General features: G+C 40.5%; 2 protein-coding genes across 4 annotated transcripts in view; both read left to right on the forward strand.

Moving 5' to 3' along the window:
• LOC121922019 (protein ZNF738-like) overlaps positions 1-6632 on the forward strand; it is a 14513-nt gene extending 7881 nt beyond the window's left edge. Inside the window, exons 2-4 of one of the 3 annotated variants that reach the window (XM_042450888.1) lie at positions 270-396; positions 3949-4058; positions 5757-6632. In XM_042450888.1, the coding sequence (XP_042306822.1) occupies positions 270-396; positions 3949-4052 (231 nt within the window). In that variant the 3' untranslated portion in view covers positions 4053-4058; positions 5757-6632. The remainder of the gene's footprint in view (positions 1-269; positions 397-3948; positions 4059-5756) is intronic. The other 2 variants (XM_042450890.1, XM_042450889.1) reach the window with 2 other exon arrangements.
• Positions 6633-8827: 2195 nt separating this feature from the next.
• Positions 8828-17342, forward strand: LOC121921908 (gastrula zinc finger protein XlCGF26.1-like). The gene is made up of 5 exons (XM_042450629.1): positions 8828-9196; positions 11402-11473; positions 14076-14202; positions 14684-14770; positions 15147-17342. The coding sequence occupies exons 2-5, from the start codon at positions 11429-11431 to the stop codon at positions 16721-16723; spliced, it is 1836 nt and encodes a 611-aa protein (XP_042306563.1). The 5' UTR covers positions 8828-9196; positions 11402-11428; the 3' UTR covers positions 16724-17342.
• Positions 17343-18284: the final 942 nt, after the last annotated feature.

The raw sequence follows: 18284 nt of genomic DNA on the forward strand, positions 1-18284 counted from the left end.
GCTTATTGTTACCATGACTTACCTAAAAATAATAATATGGGCTTTTTATATATTATTATAAATATATATATATTACTACTGGTAGTTATTCCAGTTTCTGGTCATTCCAATTTGCCTCCCAGTCACACACAAAAGATACTCCATGCTATTTGGTTGAAAATGTAAGAAAGGCATATTGAAATAACAACAGTAATTAAAACAGGAGATCTGTCACAAATTATGTAGCCCTGAGTGGGCAGTTGCTTATAAAATATTTCTCCTTTGTTTAGAAGCCAGTCACATTCAAGGATGTGGCTATCTACTTCACAAAAACCGAGTGGACTTTGCTGGATCCAGCACAGAGAGACATGTACAAGGATGTCATGCTGGAGACCTATGATAATTTGGCATATACAGGTAAACGTCTCTTTTCCCTGTCATGGTAGAACTGTAGAGACTGTGAAGGCTGGCCTATTAGGGAATTTGCCCTTAGCCCAGTGGCATACCAGGTATATTTGATACACAGTGCAGATTATTTCTTTAAAAAAAGAAACAAAATCAAACCTTGGACACAAAATAATGTTGGGGTGTGAGTATTATAGCAAAAATGAAAGCAGAGGTTTGAGGAATTTAACAAAAACTTTACTTAACAGAAGTCTCAAAAACCGAAGCAAAACAATATGAATGACACAGCACAGTCCAAAATCTTGATTCAGCAGCATGCATAAATTGTCTTACCATAAGGGCAAGATACAATGAAAGCTCTCCATAACCCAGCAGTCCCACAAGGCAGTTATACCTTTCCAATTGATTAACATAATCACCTGGTCTACTTAGCTTATTACCATGGTCTACACCTGCCATATTACTAGATTCTCATCCAGTTACAACTTAGTGTCTTAACAAATAAGACTGCCCAAATGGCAAAAATGTTCTGAAGATGCCAGCCATAGCTACTGGCAAAACGTCAGGAATAAATTCTTCTAGAACATTGCCTCATAGCCTGAAAAACCCACATAAACTATAAAAATATTTTTATTTAGGTTGGCTTTTTCATATAATAAAAAGGGATGCGATGGCTTAGTGGTTAATATGCCAATTCTGACGATCAGAAGGTTGGCAGTTAAAGGCCCAAGTGCTGCAAGATGGGGTGAACTCCTGTCATTAGTCCCAGCTTCTGCCAACCTAGCAGTTCGAAAGCATGCAAATGCAAGTAGATAGATAGGTACCACTTCGGTGGGAAGGTAGCAGATTTTTACATGGGGTAAGTATTTTAGTTACATTTTTAGCTTTTGTATGTTTTTGTATTAATTTTATACTATTTTAACCAGATGATTTTACTTGTTTTTAATTTTTTATTGTAAAGTTTTAAAAATGTTTTTATCTTTTGGGATCCTTTTCTGGGAGAAAGGTGGCACAGAAGTGAAATAAATAATAAATTTAGGGTGTCATGCCTCCTCGAACAGACAGGCTATCAGCAGCAGCAGAGGGGGGTGGGTGGGCTAAGTCCACATTTCTGCCACTAATGCTTGTCTCTTTAGGGCGCTATACCCACCCCCTGAAGAGGCAGGCTATCAGCAGTGATGGTGGGGATGGCAGACTGAACCCATGCCTGCTCCTGCACTGCCTGCTGGGTTGTCCCGCTACTGCCACCACTGTAGAGCTGCCACTGCCAAAAAGTAGCCCAGTGGCTCAATAGGATGGGACAAAGTCTGGTGGGGAGGCTCCTCTCCTTGCATTCATGCTTGTCTGCATCCATGCTGCCCAGCCAAGTTGCCAGGCTGCTGATGCCACTGAAGATCTGGAGATAGAGCAGCAACTGCTGTCTGGGTGAGAGAGGGAGAAGACTCCCTTTCCCCCCTGGTCAGCAAAGCTGCCAAACCCAGACCTTTGGCACCCACTCCTGCCACCTTTCTGGGTCTGACAGAGCTGCTTTCTAGGCAGGAGAGGGAGGCAACTTCCTTTCCCATCCAATCAGCAAAAGCAGCAGACCCAAAACCTTGGCACCTGCTCCTGCCTCACCATGCTTTCCAGGTCTGACAGAGCTGCTGTCCAGGTGATAGATGGAGGAGACTCCCTTTCCTGCCTGGACAGCAAAGCTGTCAGACCCAGAACATTGGCACCCCTTCCTTCCCACCACAATAAATTGCTCTGGCAGTGAGTAAAATACAAAATGAAGAGCCTTATCACATGAGAGAAGGAAGCCGAAACCAAACAGGAGACTAGCAGCTTTCTCTATACCTCTCTGTGTGCCATTGTAGCACTTCCATTCTCTACCTGGGGGAGATGGTCATAAAAGCATGCTTTCTGGCAAATGGATTTCTCCAGTGTGACAAAAGATACGCTTTTACAACTATCTCCCCCAGGAAGAGAATGGAAGCTGCTACTCTCCCGCTCCATTTCGGTTTTCCTTTCTAATGCGATAAGGATCTTCCTTTTGTATTTTACACTTACACTGCCAGCACAATTTATTCGCCGCAGTATTACTACAATACCCCACTCTTAATGGAATTATTTTTTTATTGTGTTTATTCCCAACACAACTATTGCCATTTTAAAAATATCCTTGAAACTTAAAATATTTGGTAAACCTAGCAAGAGAATGATATGAACTTATAAATATGTCTTTCTCAGAAAGGGTGGGCTTTTTGTTTTTGTCACAATGAGGACAATATTTTTTTAAAAGAGTATGTGGTGGGACTTAAGATATGAAAGAAAGTCATTGTGGTGTAGTGGTTTGAGCATTAGACTACCACTCTGGAGATTAGGGTTTTAATTCCTCCTGTTCAGCCATGGACAGTCATTGGGTGACTGTGGGCAATACTCTCTCAGCCTCACAGGAAGGCAAATGCAAACCCCTTCTGAACAAGTCCTGTCAAGAAAACCTCATAACACAACAGCAATAAGACATGAAAGGTTGAGAACCACTGCTTTAGGGCTCAGTGATGCTGTTTCGATTTAATTTAATTTATTTCTCACCTTTGTCCCAGTGGACAAAGTTAAAAGTAAGTTAAAACAAAATGCAGTTAATGAATAGTACAAAATTTATCAAGAATAGTCCTTGTTGTGTACCCTCAAGTCATCCCTGACTCATGGATTAGGCCCACTGACAGCTCAGTCTCTCCCCATTTGTTATCCTCCTTATTGCCTTGAACATCAGTTTAAAAAAGGGTTAATTGGGGACTTTGGAAAGAAGAAAACAAATCAATTTAGTTTTGTTCCAAGTAGACTCTGCATGAATCCACTGACTTTAGCAGGATGAGAGGAACGTGGTCGATCAGTATTTATATACCTATTCATTCAGTGCGTTTATTCTTAAAGGCGCTTTCACACTACACAGTTATAGCACTATGATTCCATTTTAAATGCCATGTCCCCATCCCATGGAATTCTGGGATTTGTGATTTTAAAGAGAGGCATTTAGGATTTTCAGCTAGAGAACTCTGGTGCCTTTTCAAACTACAAACTCCAGGATACTATAGGATGAAACACTGGCAATTAAAGTGGAATAATAATGCTGTAATTTCATAGTGTGGAAGCACCCTGACAAGTGGACTATGGTCCAAAACACACTGCAGAAATAATCCAATTTGATACCTCTTTAGCTGCCCTGGCTCAATGCTAAAGAATTCTGGAAACTGTAGTTTTGTGAGACATTTAGCCTTCTCTGCCAAATAGCTCTGGTGTCACAATAAACTACAATTCCCAGAATTCCCTAGCAGTGAGCCAGGGCTGTTAAAGCAGTCTCATACTGTATTATTTCTGCAGTGTGTTTTGGACTTTAGTCCAAAGGGCAGGACTAAAGTTTCAGTTAAGCATTAGGAGAAATCATTTTACAAGAGGAGCAATTTGACAATAGAACCAACTATTGCTAAGTGGAGGATTCTGGGAGTTATAGTCCAAAATAATAACTTTTGCCTAGCTCTGATTTATCTCCTCTTGTCTTATTTCCTTTCCTCTCCTTACCAGGATTCTGTCCTTTCAAACCAGTCCTGATCACTTGCCTGGATCAAGGGAAAGTAATATGCATCCCTGAACCAATATTGAAAAAAAAAAGATTCTGCCAAACATAAATTCAGGTAAGGAATTTTGATACAGTAGATTGCAAGGAACCCTTCACTCTGTCGCTTAGGCTCTTTCCACAAGTTTGCAAATCCCTCATTTTGCAAAATGTGTTCTCCTGCTAGTTAACGGAAAAGGACAAAGAACAAAGAGAGGAACTGAAGAAAATAACATCTGTTGTTGTTTTTGTTATTGATGATGATGATGGTGTGATTTTAGAGGTGTCTTACTATGTTACACCTTTTATACCGCACCTTCCCATTCAACTTGTTTTTAGTATAGTGTGACTCATGTATCTACAAGACCAGTATCTGTGTCCAAAAAAATATTGTCCATCTAGGAATCTCGAGTTCCTCCATAGGACTAGCAGATGTTGATCATAGAGTTGCACTGGATGAACACTTCTCTAGACATCTGGAGGTCCTTCAGTGCGATTCTGTGGTCAACTTTCAATGAAAATATAGTGTTTGCTATTATCCACAATTTTCACTAGCTGTTTGTAAATCTGGGAATATATTCCCTGCAGATACAGGGGGTCACAGAATATCTTCACTCTTCTATCACACTGGGGCTAATTTGGGCATCAAAGAGGTTAAAGCGCATTTAAAACATCCTGCAAATAAAGCAAAAATGTCGAATAAATGCACGAATGATTATCACACTCAATTGCCCAAATAAAGTGAGATCGAAAATGCATTGTCGTTGAAATCCGAAAAATAAAAAGATGTGTTTTAATGCTTCTTTGTGACCACTTTAATGGTGGGTTTTGTGTGACGTCGTATGAAATCATTTTACGTAATTACATGATTTTCTCAGGCTATTCATGGGATAAATTCTCAATCTCCTTCGTGTGATAAACTCCCAAGTCTGGGAGTGTCCAGTAGTATAGGAATGGTGAGGCTAAGCAGCTAGTCCACTAGATGAGAAACTGGTGGAAATATGCGTAAGAAATATGAACATTAATGGAACACAGTAGTTCAAATACAGGATTAATTGTTTGTATTCATGTACTTTCATTATTAAATTTATATCCCACCTTTCCCCCAAATCTGGGCCCCAAGCTTCTTCCCATCAGGATTTAAAACAGGTGCAAATAAAAGCATGTGTTATAATATTAAAACAAACAAGTTATAATATTGATGCTTAATTGAATTAAAAACAACTAAAAGCATATTATAGTTTTTTGTGGATTTTTCAGGCTGTGTGGCCATGTTCTAGAAGAGTTTATTCCTGACGTTTCACTAACATCTGTAGCTGGCCTCTTCAGAGAATGCTGGCATAGAAGAGAGTTGGTTATACATATATATATATATATATATATATATATATATATATATATATACTGTGTGACCATGGGTAGGGAGGAAATTCCATGTTAATTTGTGTATTGTCCTGTTGTTGATGGCAGGGTCTCAGGGTGGGAGGATATGCAAAGGGGGATTAAAAGAGGAAAGGGAAATTAAAGGAATCCAGCAGCACATTTAAGACTAACTGCTTTATTTTAGCCTGAGTGTTTGTGGATTTCAATCCACTTCTTCAGAGACACTTATGTAGTTAACATCAAACCTTGTTATTCTGGGAGCCATAGTCCAAAAAAGAAACTTCTATGTGCTCTGCACTTGGGGACATTCATGCATGGTGTTTCCATCAATGAACTGAAATGGCACAGTCTGCTTGTTTCTCTTGACATTTCTGCCATCTGTTTTGTTTTGCAGACATAGACAGAAGAGTGTGACTCTCTTGGCAAAAGGCAGGAAGGAAGACAGGTTTTCACCTCACCAGCACATGCCCCTTTTCCTCTGATTCTCATTGAACCAACTGATGCCAAACGTGTGACACCATCCTCCATCTTTGTTTCCAGTTCCAACCCTTTGTTTCCAAACTGGGAGCGGGGGTATTTTCATGTGTTTTTGCAGTTTCTGTGTGTTTGGGGACAAACATTTCCCAAAAGATATGCCATTTTTTTTAAAAAAGGGCCAGGGTTATTCACTGACAGGGTTGGCATTGATTCAAAGAGTTTAAAATGGTTAATATTTTTAATAAATATGTTTAATGTGTTTAATAAAAGTGGAAGCAGAGTTTAATATGCATTCCCTGCTTTCACCACATGATGGTCATTTGGACTGGAAAATAAAGAGTAAATGATGTGGCTATCAGCTGACGGACGGGAAGTGCAGCATATCTGTACCTTATTCAAATTAGTCTCTCAAAGGGACTTCTAAAATCATATCCAGTTTATTTATAAAGCTAACTGGATTACTTCTGCAGTGTGTTTTGGACCTATGTCAAATGGCAAAAAAGAGAGGATGTTTTCTCCTCTACTAGGCAAACCAGACAGACCAGGCTCTCACATTACAAAGTTACAACAGTTTGATACCACTGTTAAGCTCAGTGCCACACAAAACTATAAATCCCAGGATTCGGTAGCATAAAGATGTATGTTAACTATTGTATCAAACTGCTATAATGGTGTGATTTGAGAATGGTGCAGTATTTGGAGGACTCTCAACATCCCATATTTTGAAATGAAGTACAGTTGGGCCTCCTTATTCATGGATTCAACTATCTATGGCTTGAAAATATTAAATATATATATAAACTATAAAAAAGCAAACCTTGATTTTGCCATTTTATATAAGGGACATCATTTTCCTATGCCACTGTATTTAATGGGATTTGAACATCCATAGATTTTGGTATCCATTGCAGGTCCTGGCACCAAACCCCAGTGGACACTAATAGCCCACTGTAACACACATTGACATTTTGTGGTGGGGGGTATAAGACAACCATCTTCAGAGTTAAACACAGACCAATGAGAGTGCCTCTCTCCTATTGCTATAATTGTGTAATATTGCCATAATTGTGTAGTGTGGTTCCCTTGCTGAGCCATTCTTCTTTTTGTGTGTCTTCAAGTCATTTCAGACTTATGGTGAGTTTTCTTGCACGTTTCTTGAGAGAGGGTTTGCCATTGCCATCTCCTGAGGCTGAGAGAGTGTGACTTATCCAGGGTCACCCAGTGGATCTCTCGCCACAAGTTGGCTCTAAGAGTTGGCAGCTTTTACCACATAATTGTGTAGCATGGTTCCCTTGCTGGGCCAGTTCAAGAGCTCAGTGCTCTTGATTTCAGTAAGGCTTTTGACAGGGTTTCCCATGACATTCTTGCAAACAAACTAATGAAAAGTGGGCTAGACAAGGTAACTGCTTCATCGATCTGTAATTGGTTGACCGGCCGAAGCCAAAGAGTTCTCAACAATGGCTCTTTTTCATCCTGGAGAGAAGTGACCAGTCCACAGGGCTCTGTCCTGGGGCCAGTGGTATTCAATATCTTTATCAATGACTTGGATGACAGAATTGGGGGCATACTCATCAAATCTGCAGATGATACCAAATTAGGAGGAATAGCTAATAACCCAGAGGACAGGATCAAAATTCAAAATGAATTTAATAGATTAGAAAGCTGGGCCAACGCTAACAAAATGAAATTCAACACGGACAAATGTACAGTACTGCACTTAGGGCAGAAAAATGAAATGCACAGATATAGGATGGGGGACACCTGGCTGAATGAAACTCCGTGTGAAAGGGATCTGGGAGTCCAAGTAGACCACAAGAAGAACATGAGTCAACAGTGCGATGCGGCAGCTAAAAAGTCAATGCAATTTTAGGCTGCATAGTGACTAGATCAAGGGAAGTAATAGTGCCACTCTATTCTGCTCTGGTCAGGCCCCACCTGGAATATTGTGTCCAGTTCTGGGCACCACAATTAAAAAAGGATGTTGAAAAACTGGAGTGTGTCCAAAGGAGGGCGATTAAAATGGTGAAGGGTCTGGAAACCATGAAGAACTTGGGGAGCTGGGGATGTTTAGCCTGGAGAAGAGACGGTTAAGAGGTGATATGATAGCCCTGTTTAAATATTTGAAGGGATGTTATATTGAGGAGGGAGCAAGCTTGTTTTCTGCTGCTCCAGACACCAGGACCCGGAGCTGCAAGCTCAAGGAAAAGAGATTCCACCTCAACATTAGGAAGAACTTCCTGACAGTAAGGGCTGTTTGACAGTGGAACACATTCTCTTGTAGTGTAGTGGAGTCCTCTTCTTTGGAGGTCTTTAAGCAGAGGCTGGATGGCCATCTGTCGGGGATGCTCTGACTGGATTTCCTGCATGGCAGAGGGTTGGACTGGATGGCCCTTGTGGTCTCTTCCAACTCTATGATTCTATGATTCTAAATCAGCAAATTGGTATCCCTCTTCCTTGAAATCCTCTATTGTTTTCATTTGATATCTGTCTTCCTCATGCTTCTTAAAATATATATCTTTATATTCTAGCCATTTATTCTTAAAATGAACTTTCTTTTTATGATATTGTTCACTTTTTATTGTATATGTTCTGATATACCACCTTTTGGTGAAAAGGGACTTATAAATAAACATCATCATCAGTATTATTATTAGATGTATACATATTAAAATGATCCACATTTAAAATTCATCATTTAAAATCCAAAATTTTGAAAAAAAACCCATCTGGGTAAGCCTGAGGACTTAATAATCAATTAATTTAAACATTTTAATTTAATAATTTTATAACTAATAATTTTATTATGTAATAATAAATTTTAAATTTAATTATTAAATGTTAAATTAAAAACCAACACTCTGCAACTTTAAAAAAAAAAGCCACCAATGTTGCTCTGCCACCAGCCCTTGCTAGTTAGAAAATAGTTTTCTGTGCTGCCACTGCTGGAGAGAAATTTGGTCCCAAGTAAGGGCAACAGAGAAGGGCACAGAGGCTTCACAGCCTGCTACTGCGCATGCTCGAGCTGGTACCTTGCAACTTTGAGCATGCGCCTTGGTGATGAACTGGAAACAGGGACCACCTGGGTTCTCTCTGCTTCTGTTCTGAAGGATGCAGGGATCTGCAAGTTTAAGAGTTTGTGCAATGGGATGCATTATCCCTTCAGTTGGGCGGGGGCATGGGAAGCTGTAAGGGCTTGGAAAGGTCCCAAAGGCAGTAGGACTGCTTGCATCTGACCATTTTATCTGACCAGAGGCTTAGCCACCATTCTGCATAGCAGGACAGACAGCTAGCAGGCCAAGAGGAACCTAGTCCTGCAAAGGACACCCCCAAACCTCTTGCAACTGAGCTGGGATCTTGGTAAGTGTTTTTCCTCTCCCTCTTCTTCCTTTGTATATTCACTTTATTTTAGTGTAAATATAACCCCTTCACAATCTGATGGTGATGTATTGGTTGCACAAAGCCTGAAAGTAATTTTATATCCTCCAGCTCTATTACAGTTTGAGACTGCATCTCCATTGCAGATTCAATGCAGTTTGACACCACTTCAGCTGTTATGACTCCATCTTATGGAATCCTGGGATCTGTAGTTTGTTGTGGGACCAGAACTTTGTAGTTTTGTGAGCTATTTCGCCTTCTAGCTCTGGTGCTACAACAAACTACAGCAATAAGTAATAAATGAATCATAGAATCGTAGAGTTGGAAGAGACCACTAGGGCCATCCAGTCCAACCCCCTGCCATGCAGGAAATCCAAATCAAAGCATCCCTGACAGATGGCCATCCAGCCTCTGTTTAAAGACCTTCAAGGAAGGAGACTCTATCACCCTCCGAGGGAGTGCATTCCATTGTCGAACAGCCCTAACTGTCAGGAAGTTCCTCCTAATGTTCAGGTGGAATCTTGCATCCATTGTTCCGGGTCCTGTTCTCTGGAGCAGCAGAAAACAAGCTTGCTCCCTCCTCAATATGACATCCTTTCAAATATTTAAACAGGGCTATCATATCACCTCTTAACCTTCTTTTCTCCAGGCTAAACATCCCCAGCTCCCTAAGTCGTTCCTCATAGGGCATGGTTTCCAGACCTTTCACCATTTTTGTCGCCCTCCTTTGGACACGCTCCAGTTTCTCAATGTCCTTTCTGAATTGTGGTGCCCAGAACTGGACACAATATTCCAGGTGGGGCCTGACCAGAGCAGAATACAGTGGCACTATTACTTCTCTTGATCTAGACATTATACTTCTATTGATGCAGTCTAAAATAGCATTGGCCTTTTTAGCTGCTGCATCACACTGTTCACTCATATTCAACTTGTGGTCTACTTGGACTCCTAGATCCCTTTCAAACTTTTATTTCTATCCCGCTTTTCTGTAGCAAGACAAAGTGGTTACCAGCTAAAACATCCATATACAATATTGTAAATAAAATTACAACCCCCCCTTAAAAAGAATTAAATATATTATGATTAAAAGAGTTTTCAGTCTATTAATAATAGCATAACGCGGGTAGGGAGGTGATAATACATGGTGTGAGGGGGTATCATTCTGTGGCTGAGGAATTTTATTCAGAAAAGGCCTGCCGGAAGAGATCCGTCTTGACAGCTTTTTTGAAAATCCCAGGATTCCATAGGATAGAGCCATGGCAGTTAAAGATGTATCAAACTGCATTATTTCTGTGGTCCAAATTCAGCCAGTCCAGATGTGGTCCAAATTTATCCAGAGTTGAAGTAGCAAATGCCCCATTCCTAATCCCTCATTCAAATCTATTTATTATTATTATTATTATGTTTATATCCTGCCTTCGTCCCAGTACAGGGACTCAAGGCGACTTACAAATCTAAAATAGTCCAAGTTAAAACACTATAAATATGCAAAATACAAGTTTAATACAAGTCGTGGTATATGTCCTACTGATAAAAGATCTGCAAGGTGTAAATAAGAGCAACAGCAGGACATTGCATTAGATAAGATGGTTGTGTCACAGTTACAAAAAGTGGAACATCCCATATGCAGAAGAATTCAGAGACATAGCCATGTTAGCCTGGAATATCAGTATGCATTGCAAAGAGATATTGTACCAACTTTTATTTAGTCTCAAAGGTGCTACAGGATCCTTTTGCAACCACCTCCATTTTTAAAATGATTCCTTTTGGGCATTCTTGACAGTGTGGAGTCCCCAGAAGGTCTCAGCATTGAAAGTTGCCCTCCAGAGCCACCAAAGTTGCTTGGTTGTAACACCTGAGGGGAGATAGAGGGGTCAGGCACAAATATAAACTCCATTTATATTGTTAAACTATGTTGCAATCCAATTCCAATTGCCAATTGCTGGTTTGTTTCTGTGTTTATAAGGCTTGTCCTGCATTTCTGTCATGTAATTCAAAGCAGTGTATGGATTCTCCCACTCACTATTTTAACCTTAGACAGATGAGGCTGAGAGATAGTGGCTGGCCTAAAGTTACCCAATAGGTCTCATTGTGAGGCTTTGAAACCAGGTATAGAACCAGCATGACTGTGAACATGATAGGATAATTGAAGTGTGGCACATCTAACCTGGTCTTCTTTCCTCATAGGTTCCAGAGTGAAATCCACATCCTCTCATGACCTCCAGAGAAGATAAAATGGTTGACACCGATCCAGCTCAGGTAGTGGTGGGGAGAAGGCGAGGGGAGAGCCTGGTGACTTACACATTGGGTCTCCGTCGGGACTAGAAGGGATTTGGATATCAGAGGTTTTTCGATTTTGGAATACATGGGATCTCCACACTCACTTGGGTTAGGAAAATGGGGACCCTTCATGCAAGTAGAACGCCCACAAAAGAAAAACAAACACTATTTTTTATTTGAGAGAACATCTTTCTAGCAATCTCTGGATCTGCGAGACGTTGACCATCGAATTGTGTTGGAGGATCTATAAATGCCTAGATAAGTCTTTTGTCTACGAATCTCTAGGTCCTCCAGAGTGCTGGCTATACTGCCATAGAGTTGTGCTGGAGGAACTAGAGAGACTATGGCACTTTACTGAGTGCCCAAAAAGGGCGCTCTGCTGGAGCCTGTGTTTGCTGCACCAGGGAACTGCAACGGACAAACCGCGCTGTTCCCCAGCGCAGCAAAAAGAAGCTGCAAAAAGCAGCTTCTTCTTGTGGCGCAGTAATAATAATAATAATAATAAATTTTATTTGTATACTGCTTTTCCACAGATCAAAACGGTTTACAACCGTAGAAAACCATTACAACCATAAAAAACTGTTACAAAACATCTAGATAAAAACCAATTATACAAATTTAAAACAGAGTCATACAGCAAGATAAGGCAGGGAATCAATGGCATCAACATACACAGCTTCATTTATCAGGGGGGAAGGCTTGACAAAAAAGGAAGGTTTTAAGCCTTTTAAAAAATGTTTCAAGGGGAGTCGTCAAACGGAGCTCCTTGGGAAGGCTATTCCAGATTCACGGGGCCATCACTGAAAAGGCCATCTGGGATGTAGAAACATATTTGGAAGGTGGAATTTCCATAAGATTCTTCCCGGTTGTTCTGACTGTGTGGGGCGGATTATATGGGGAGATGCGGTCCCTCAAGTAACTTGGGCCCAAGCCATGTAGGGCTTTATAGGTAATAACCAACACCTTGTATTGCTCTCGGAAGCGAATAGGCAGCCAGTGAAGATCTTTTAAAATAGGTGTTATATGGTCAAACCTAGATGTACCAGTGACCAGTCTGGCTGCCATATTTTGTACTAGCTGAAGCTTCCGGGCTTGGTACAAGGGTAGCCCCATGTAGAGCACATTACAGAAATCTAGACGAGAGGTTACCAGAGCATGTACCACAGTTTCAAGGTCCCTTTAGTCCAGGTAGGGTCGCAGTTGGTGTATCAACCGAAGTTGATAGCAAGCACTTCTGACCGTCACATCTACTTGAGATGTCAACTGCAGAGACGAGTCCAGAAGTACTCCAATGGCGCACTTGCGGCGTCATTACTGTGCCGCAACATGCAGGCGCTAAGCGTCAGCCACGTCAAAATGGCGGCGCCCATGTGTACTGGGCACCGCCATTTTGTACGTACTAGGTACATACTAGGGTTAGGGCGTCCAGAAAGGGCCCCCTTTCCTAACCCTAGTACATACCTAGTACGTACTTTTTGCGCGTGTGTAACGCGCCTATATTTATCAAATCCGTGAATAATCAAATCCACTAAAGTCAAAGCAGCAAATTTGGAAGGCTGTATAGGCATATACAGCCTGTCCTCTGTATCCACGGGTTCTTATCAATGGTTTCAATCATCCACAGCTTCAAAATATTATATATATATATATATATATATATATATATATATATATATTCTGAAAAGCAAATCTTGATTTTACCATTTTATATAAGGACACCATTTTACTATGCCACTGTATTTAATGAGAATTGAACATGCACCGATTTTGCAATCCATAGGGATTCCTGAAACCGAACTCTAGTAGATCCCAAGGGCCCACTGTATGTAATGGGCCCTGTATATTATCTTGGAGATGGAACCCAGGTCTGAACATGAAATTCATTTCTGTTTCATATACACCTTATACCAGTGATGGCGAACCTATGGCACGCGTGCCAGAGGTGGCACCCAGAGCCCTCTCTGTGGGCACATGTGCCGTTGCCCCAGCACAGAGTTTGGCAGAGTCTGTTACTAGAAAGCCAGAGAGACATGGCACTTTGCAATAAATAAGTGGGTTTTGGGTTGCAGTTTGGGCACTCGGCTTCTAAAAGGTTCACCATCACTGGCTTATACTCATAACCTGAAGGTAATTTTATACATGATATTTTTTAATGCATGAACAGTTTGTCTACACTGAACCATCAAGGAAGCAAAAGGGTTGCTGTGTCAGCCACCCATTTTGCAATTCAAGATAAGGGAGATTCAACCTGTATTATACTCCTCCATGGCTGGTTCTAGGTCTTGGAGAAAGACCTGGACAACACACTCTTAGTTGGGCTTTACAACCTTGCCCACACAGTTGCACTTGACTTGCAAATGGCATTGCATTGTGGGGGAACCGAGAGTAAAGCCAACTGTAGCCAAGCAGGCACAATAGATTTGTTAAAACTTGGTTAAAATAGAGGCCAGTGGCCTCTATCTTAGCATCTCACTTTTGCAAAGCATGACATGTGTGCTACGTGAAAAGCCTTTGCGTGAGCATGTTGTTTCTGGGATGTTTTAGAGCTGGGCTATAACAGGGCAATCTTGTCCTCTTTCAGGTTCCTTTGGCCTTTGAAGATGTAGCCATGTATTTCTCAGAAGCAGAGTGGGCTATGCTAGATTGGGATGGAAGAGCTTTATACTGGGAGGTCATGGTGGAAAATTACAGGAATGTGGCTTCATTGGGTAAGGATCTCTTCATACAGGCTAGAAATCATTGCTCTCTCTAGGGCTGCATCTAGTCTATGAAAACAGCACCCAGTACATGATGATGAATTTTGTGTAATAGTTTTGATTTGATATTGATTTAAGAACACATTATTTTTATTTAGATGTGGTAATTAAAAATCATCTGAAGTGGATGTAAATTAAATACATATAAAGTATTTGACAGTATTTCTTCTGTAAATTGAGTGCCTCTAAAGTAAAATAAGATGCCTTTTTAAATATGTATGTTTCATGTTTGTGAACCAGTAAAGTAAAATATAATAAGACAAAACAAGAGAGAGACAAGAAATGATCATAAGTAAATAGGAGCAGGCAGATATTGAATCCATTGAGCTTCAAGTCATATCTGTTTCCCTGATTTAGTCCAGTGCTCCACTTCACTGTGCTACCTCTCTTTGTAAATACTTTCTGATCCGGTGTTTCTTTCCTTTTCAAACAGGATCTCTGGGTCCAAAGCCAGCGCTGATTTCCTATCTGGAAAAAGGGGAAATTTTGTGGGTCATTGATCAGAGAGAATTGAGAAAAGGTAGGATCCAGTTGGACAGTGTTTCTGCTGCAAAAATTTAACAACTCATTAACAAACACCATCCTTTCTGAGTTTAGTTTACATCAAAGGTGGGCAACTGTGAAAGACTAGGAGACCTTAGAGGTCCACACACCCTAAAAGGCACCAAAAAAGTCTCTGCTATGCCTAAGTTGGTCTGGGAAGGTATGTGGTGAAAACGCCCCCAAACTTCCTAAAAGGAATTTTGTAGGAGAAAAGAAAATTGAATCCCAGGTCCCACAAAAACAGACCTAGGGTGCTACATGTGGCCCACAGGCCTTACTTTGCCTATCCTGGTTTATATTCTCAGAAGGTGGAACTGTCACTCACACCCTACTCTTTCTTTTGTTGTTTCTAGCAGTTGATGTGCAAGTGAAGGAGGAAGAGGACTTTCAGCAGACAGAAATTTCTCAACTGAGAAAAGCAAAAGAGACAGCATTCCTGTGGAGCAATGGAATAAACTCCCAGCGTACCAAGAAAGGAGCAAGCTCTCCGATAAATCACAGGCAGAGAAAGCGCCCTCAGAAAAAAGCCATTTGTTGTGAGGGAAGAGGCAAAGTCCCAAGTGAAATGATCCAAGAGAGGAGTCACAAGGATGAGATGCAAGGGGCCCGTTCTGAGGAGTCAGGATTTGGTACCACTGAAACTATCAAGATTCCTCATCAGGCAGTACAGCCACTGGAGTGCATTGCCTGTGGACGAACCTGCACCCACAAAGCTGCCCTCATTATACACCTGAGATCTCACACTGGAGAGAAGCCATATGCCTGTCCAGATTGTGGAAAAAAATTCAGCTGCCGAGGAAATCTCAATAGACATGAAAAGGTCCACTTAGAGGAGAAGCCGTATGCCTGTTCAGACTGTGGGAAGAGGTTCCTTGACCAGGAACAGCTTCTTTGTCATGAAAAAATCCACTTGGGAGAGAAGCCATACGCGTGTTCAGATTGTGGGAAAGAGTTCAGCTGCAAAGGAAATCTTCATAGACACGAAAGAATCCATGCAGGTGAGAAACTGTACTCATGCTCAGACTGTGGGAAGAACTTTCTTGACAGAGAACGTCTTGTTAGACACAGGAAGATCCATTCTGGTGAGAAGCCCTATATGTGTCCAAATTGTGGGAAATGCTTTAGCAGCAGAGAAACCCTCAGTAGACATGAAAAAATCCATTCTGGTGAGGATCCCTATAGATGTCGCCACTGTGGGAAAACCTTCAGGCAAAGAGGAAATCTCAGTAGACATGAAAAAATCCATTCAGGACAGAAGCTCTTCACTTGCTCATACTGTGGGAAGTGCTTCAGACAGAGGGAGTACCTCAGTGTTCACGTGAGAATCCATACTGGAGAAAAACCATATATATGTCCAGATTGTGGGAGAAGCTTCAAATGTGCATCAAACTTTAGCAGACACAAGAAGATCCATGGAGGAGAGAAACCCCATTCATGTCTGGATTGCAGAAAAAGGTTCAGAACCCTTTCAGACCTTAAACTTCATGAGAGAATCCACACCGGGGAGAAACCTTTTCTGTGCACCGACTGTGGGAAAAGCTTCCGTCGCAGCTCTACTCTGGCAAGTCATTTGAGAACTCACAAAGGAGTCAGACCGTATAAATGCTTGGAATGTGGCAAAGAGTTACGGCACAAATTCTCTTTGATTAAACATCAGGAAATACATAGGTATAAATGCTCAGACTGTGAGAAAAGCTTCAGCCAAAGTTCACTCCTTGAGCAACATAAAAGAAAACACACAGGTGAGAAACCCTTTAGTTGCTTGCACTGTGGAAAAAGATTTAATCACAGATCAGCACTGATTATACATGAGAGACGACACACAGGAGAGAAACCTTATGGGTGCTTAGACTGTGAGAAAAGCTTCATTACAAAATATAAACTTATTCAGCATGCACAAATCCACACCAAAGAGAAGCAGAGTGTATGAGATGATCTGCGGTCAAAGATGAAACCTCACTCAACATGTGAGAATCTGTGTGAAGAAAGAAGCCTTGCAAGTGCCAGTGCTGTGAGAAGAGAATTACACAGAGATTATGCTTTATTATGCATGAAAGATTCAGGTTTAGGAAGAGCGATCCTGTGAAAAGAATGAGGAAAAAGCTATTTCTTCGTACCTTCTGTGACTCTTGAAGATTTGCCTAGGAAAGTGATCATAGAGATACCGAATATGTGACAGTCTCCATTATGAATGGACAATTTCAGTCTCACCAAATAAATCACATGAGGGAAACCACTAATGCATGGATTGTGGGGAAGGTTTTATTAATCCTTGTGCATTTTATCAACCCTTGTGTCATTTTATTCTCCTAGAATCATGTTTTCTTGTAAAACCTACACAGAATAAGACTACAGTATGGGCATTCTTTCTCGTGATCAGCTGCACATTATAAACTGTCACCAGATTTCAGCCATTAATCATGTAAAGGGTTTTTTTTCCTTATAAAAAAAATAGTTGGGAGAGGGAGAAATCAATCAACAATTATTTTTTAGTTTTCCTATTGTGGTAAAATATATCCCAGGCAAACCGATGCATAGAAGCAGAAGTGATGTGCTCTAATTATTATTATTATTATTATTATTATTATTATTATTAACCTTTATAAAGCACTGTAAATTTAGTTGTAACCGGATTGAACCTATTTGAACCAAAGCAAAATTGGTTGGGGGGGGGGAAATGGATTTCATTGGGGTTAGGAAATACTGTACACCACAAAATCAGAATTATATGGTTTGGTTTCATCTGGTTTTATTTGATTTTCTTCCTCCTTGAGGTTTCTAACTCTGGGTGCTTGAATGGAAGATGCTTTGGACAGGAAGTAGTTTTTATATTCTCAAATACATGAATTCTCATCAGGTTAAAAAATACTCTAGAACTAATACATTGGGATTAACATTTTTGGCTTCTTGATAAGACATCAAAGATGTCACACAGTGGAGATCTTAATTAAATGTTACGAAGGAACCCTGTAGCACCTTCAAGGCTAATGGAGAAACAGAAATTTCTAGCATAAGCTTTTATGTATTCCAATCCATTTCCTCAGATGTATGGGATAAAGCCCATAAACAGGGAGGAAGGGAGAAGGAGAATGTGAATTGTAAAAGTACAGTGAGTCCGTGGTATCTGCTGGGGCTTGGTTCCAGTATGCCCCCTCCATGGATACCAAAATTTATGGATACACAATTCCCATTATATGCAATGGCTTATATAAAATGGTAAAATCAAGGTTTGCTTTTGGGGTTGTTTTTTTTTTTAAATTCTTTAAAAACTATTTTATTCATTTTTTTAAAATGAAATATAACGAAGTAATTATACCACACAACCAGTACTTACACAGCTTCAGAAATCCATAAGTTGCCAATGACCATATTTTATAATCCTTCCTTCCTATAAAGATAATTAAAACTGGATTTGCCCCTTTATATTTCCATACACAAAGGATTTTGAATTTTAACTGACATTGTCACACACTAATGGCATATATAGGTCT

This window comes from Sceloporus undulatus, chromosome 2 (genome assembly GCF_019175285.1).
Source record: "Sceloporus undulatus isolate JIND9_A2432 ecotype Alabama chromosome 2, SceUnd_v1.1, whole genome shotgun sequence".
Taxonomy (NCBI): Eukaryota; Metazoa; Chordata; class Lepidosauria; order Squamata; family Phrynosomatidae; genus Sceloporus; species Sceloporus undulatus.

What these genes read in the sequence shown, in the direction of transcription:
- LOC121921908 (XM_042450629.1), top strand. Translation starts at nt 11,429, where the DNA reads ATGACCTCCAGAGAAGATAAAATGGTTGACACCGATCCAGCTCAG. An exon ending in TTGACACCGATCCAGCTCAG is followed by an intron (nt 11,474 to 14,075) that starts GTAGTGGTGGGG and finishes GTCCTCTTTCAG; the next exon opens with GTTCCTTTGGCCTTTGAAGA. An exon ending in CAGGAATGTGGCTTCATTGG is followed by an intron (nt 14,203 to 14,683) that starts GTAAGGATCTCT and finishes CTTTTCAAACAG; the next exon opens with GATCTCTGGGTCCAAAGCCA.